The sequence below is a fragment of the Gloeophyllum trabeum genome (assembly GCF_000344685.1).
Source record: "Gloeophyllum trabeum ATCC 11539 unplaced genomic scaffold GLOTRscaffold_00010, whole genome shotgun sequence".
Classification (NCBI taxonomy): domain Eukaryota; kingdom Fungi; phylum Basidiomycota; class Agaricomycetes; order Gloeophyllales; family Gloeophyllaceae; genus Gloeophyllum; species Gloeophyllum trabeum.
Window position 1 is genome coordinate 747,341 of NW_006920419.1, and position 4,003 is coordinate 751,343.

Sequence of the window (4,003 nt, forward strand, 5' to 3'; positions counted from 1 at the left end):
TGTCGGTCTGGCCCTTCTGGAACCCTTGGGGCGCCATCTCCGGCCGTTTCTTGACGAGCTCGACGAAGGCGGCAGTGGTAGGGGCCTCGTAGAACGAGCTCGGCGTGATCGCGACGGCCTGGTCACTCGCCGCCGCCGCTATTGCTGGCTGGTCAGCGGTCGAGGCCGGCGGCGCAGTGGGCACGGTCTTCGCGCCCTCGGTGGTCGCGGTGCTCGGAGTAGGCGGGGCTACATGCTCGCCGCTCGATCCCCAAGTAACCCTCGTCTCGTTCGTCCCTGTCCCTCCCCCTTTGGACTGCTCAGGCCAGTCTCGGCCTGCAGACCATGACGCAAGCCCGAGGCTCTACCCCAGCCCGCGTCAGACAATGACGCGGCCGTCGCGGAGCGTTGCTCGGGCGCAGGAGACTCCTGTCGTCCCGGTGTCCAAAGCCGTCGATCCTCCGGCGGGTTGGAGACTGGCCGCCTGTCGCGGTCGTCCCTGGCGTCCGAAGGTCGAAGGGATGAGGACGTACGTTTGGGCGGATGCTCGGGCTCGTTGAATCCCCCGTCGGGCTCGCGAAACCTCTTCCCTCCTGAGTTCCTGCGGGGGCCGCTATTCGATTCGTGTCCCCCCTCGCAGCACTGAATATGTTGGTGCTGGGTATTGTACTGATAGCGGCGCCGGCATAGGTGGATCGAGTGACGAGCCTCTTCGAGGTCGCCGCGCGTGTTTTCAAGCGTGACGAACTGAATATAATTGGTCTCCTCGAGCTGAGCGATGCGCTGATGGCAAGCCTCCAAGGTAGTCGGGAGGTTGGCACCTCGGTTGACAATAGCGGCGGGCATAGGGTTACGGCGATACATGACAGCAAGATGTTGCGTAGCGAGCAGAAGGTCGGCGTTCGAGTTCAAGTGACTTTGAACTCCGCTTCGTATCCCGCCACGCTATTGTTCGTGCGCTGGCGGGAGTTGCCGAGTAGCGCTGGCGAGTAGGCGCTCATTAGTCAGCGGCGTGAGCGCCTTTCGCCGGCGCCTTTCCGGGGTAACTCCTCGGGCCGTTTGACGCCCTGCAGCTCCAAATAATGATCTAGCGCCTTGAGTTCATTGCAAGAGGATAATGGCTCCCATGTAGCCTCTCCTATTTGCCATCGTACAAGTAGCTGTAACGTGTTTTTATTCCATCGATGAGCCATAATTTCCTCGACGAGCCATTCAACATCTTTCGGCTCTCCGAAGTCATATGCAGTGTAGGATTCACGATGGGGGAATAGATTATCGTCGTTCCCTTCATGTCGTCTAAGTCTGCTCACATGAAACGTAGGGTGAATACGTCTCTTCGCCAGTTCGGGCGGTAATTTAAGTTTGTAGGTAGACTTAGCGGGGTCGCTCTCCTCAACTTCATAAGGACCAATGAATCGGGGCATCAACTTCCGAGCCCGACCCTTAGGTAAATTAAGATTCTCCGTGGACAAGTACACTAGATCGCCTGGGGTAATTGCCTCATCAGGTCGATGTCGTTGATTGGCGTAATGAGATTGAATAACACGACTCTCAATGATCGCATCGTGCGCATGCGCTAAGTTCAACAGTGCGCGTTCGGCGAATTGTCGAACGCCTGGCATGACAGGATCAGGGTCCAATGTGGTGGCAATACGCGGCATAGTTCCATAGTTCAATTCAAATGGGGTGTATCCCGTGCTCTTGCTGATACTAGAATTGATTGCGAATTCAACCATGGGGATTTTCTGAACCCAGTCAGTTTGGCTCGCATTAACTAACGCGCGTAAGATCTGGGACACCGTTTGTATAGATCGTTCGGAAGCTCCGTCGGTTTGAGGGTGGAATGCCGTAGACATTAATAACCCAGTGCCTAGGAGCTTATGCAATTCCCGCCAGAACTTCGCCGTGAATTTAGAGTCGCGATCTGATACGATAGTATCAGGCATCCCGTGAAGCCGAACTATATGGTCATAATATAGCCAAGCTACGTCCGATGCTTTGGCAGTGGTCCTCGTAGGAATCAGATGTATCATAGATGTTAGTCGGCATATCACGACCCATAGGTAATCATATCCTTCAACCGGCGGGAAAGGTCCAACGAAGTCCATACCGATTGATCCCCATGGGCGAGTAGGTATCGGCATAGAATGTAGTAGTCCCATGGGTCGCTTAGGTGAGTCCTTCGTGGTCTGACAAGTACCACACGATGCACAGTATCGTTCCACTTGGTCTCCCATCTTGGGCCACCAGTACCAACGACGTACGTATGCGAATGCTCGAGCAGCGCCTAAGTGTCCGATTGTCCTATGACATTGGTCTAGCACGATTTCATTGATACGACGCTTCTCAAATTTGACGTGAGGGATACATAGCGAGAACGTAGAGTCGGGCAGTTTGCACCATATGTACCCGTTCTTGAATATGAATGCCTTTTGGGCAGTATCCTTATTCAATTTCGAGAAAAATTCATCCTCAGCGTATCCTTGTGAAATAGCTGTCATTATGTGACGATCACCTTCGATCACCTCGTGAGGTGATTTACGACTCGCTATTGAGTTGGCGATAGTAGGGTCGTCATCGTCGTCATTGGCGCGTGCATCATCAGAAGGTACCTTAGATTCCTTTGGCGGCTTGACCTTAGTGACTACAGATTGAGCCATCTCCGCAGCCTCCTTGCGTCGAGATTCCTGAGTCACTAAGTCCCTAAGACGCTGTGATCGTCTCGGCAATGGGGCTCCTGTTAACTCAGGACCAACAGTGGCAGCTCTAAGTTCTTCAAGCCGAATGGGAGGCAAATCTTCTCCATTCGGGTCAAGACGCCTGTCGGCAGCAACATATTCATCCTCAGGCTGCAAATCATCGACATTATCGCTTTCGTAGTAACGCGAAAAGCAGTCAGCCACTTTGTTTGATTTGCCCTTAACATAATGGATAGTGTAGTCGAATCGACTTAAGTACTCCATCCATCTAGTCTGTCGATGAGATAGTCGCTTCTGAGACTTGAAGAATTCAAGGGCTTTGTGATCAGTCACTATGGTTATAGGGCGACCAATCAATTTGTCTTCCCATTTCAATAGAGCTTCCAATATAGCAATGGTCTCATGTTCGAATGTCCGATATGCCTGTTGAGCCGAAGTGAACTTCTTTGACATAAATCCAGCAGGGCGACACGTCCGCCAATCCGGTCCCTGACCGTATACAGCTCCAACGCCTGATACCGATGCATCACAGATAACCCATATAGGCTCTTTGACTTTAACGTCGATAGGTTTAAGGATCGGGGCCTTGCAAGCCATTGCTTTGATCGATTCGAAACATTTATCATGCATTGGTTGCCAAGAAAATGAGCGGTTATCTCGACACATGCTTGCAAGCGGCCCAGTATAGGCTGTCACATCAGGCATAAAGTGTGCGAGGTACTGCACAAGGCCTAGGAACCGCTGTACTTCATTGAAGTTACGAGGCGTTCTCCATTCACGAATGCGCGCCATCTTGTCTGAGTCCACATGAAGTCCACGATCATCAATTACATGACCTAGGCAGTCCATTCGCTTCAAATAGAGGTTGCACTTGGTTTTACTCAAATACAATTGATACTGCCTGAGACGATCGAATACCATCCCTAAGTGTTTTTCATGATCCTCAATAGAATCCGAAAATACGAAGATATCATCCAGATAGACATGTACAAACACTCCAATGAATTCACGGAATATGAATGTCATAAGTCGTTGAAATGTAGCCGGCGCGTTTGTATCGCCTTGCTGCATGACGTAGCTGAGAAAAGTACCGTAGATAGTGGCGAATGCCGTTTTCCATACGTCCTTTGGCTCGACTCGGATTTGTTCGTAAGCGTCCAACATGTCAATTTTCGAGCGGAATTTTGCCTTCGCAACGTCCATACGAATCTGATCTTGGTCTGGGAATGGTGTTACGTCGTGCAGCGTGTTGTCGTTACGCTGTCTGCAATCCACCACTGTCCTCAAACGACCATCTTTCTTTGGGATGCATAGGAGAGGAGCAG

The 4,003-nt window shown here is 51.6% G+C and overlaps 3 protein-coding genes across 3 annotated transcripts; all 3 read right to left on the minus strand.

The window, feature by feature from the left end:
• Positions 1-23: 23 nt before the first annotated feature.
• GLOTRDRAFT_130948 (uncharacterized protein) lies at positions 24-825 on the minus strand (the record flags this gene model as incomplete). Its single annotated transcript, XM_007869725.1, has 2 exons — positions 24-288; positions 348-825. Coding segments are annotated over 2 exons (743 nt in total), but the record flags the coding sequence as incomplete, so codon positions are not given.
• A 281-nt stretch (positions 826-1,106) lies between these two features.
• On the minus strand, positions 1,107-1,352 carry GLOTRDRAFT_11019 (uncharacterized protein; the record flags this gene model as incomplete). The annotated part of the gene is made up of 1 exon (XM_007869481.1): positions 1,107-1,352. A coding segment is annotated over one exon (246 nt), but the record flags the coding sequence as incomplete, so codon positions are not given.
• An 84-nt stretch (positions 1,353-1,436) lies between these two features.
• GLOTRDRAFT_12161 (uncharacterized protein) lies at positions 1,437-1,694 on the minus strand (the record flags this gene model as incomplete). The annotated part of the gene is made up of 1 exon (XM_007869482.1): positions 1,437-1,694. A coding segment is annotated over one exon (258 nt), but the record flags the coding sequence as incomplete, so codon positions are not given.
• Positions 1,695-4,003: the final 2,309 nt, after the last annotated feature.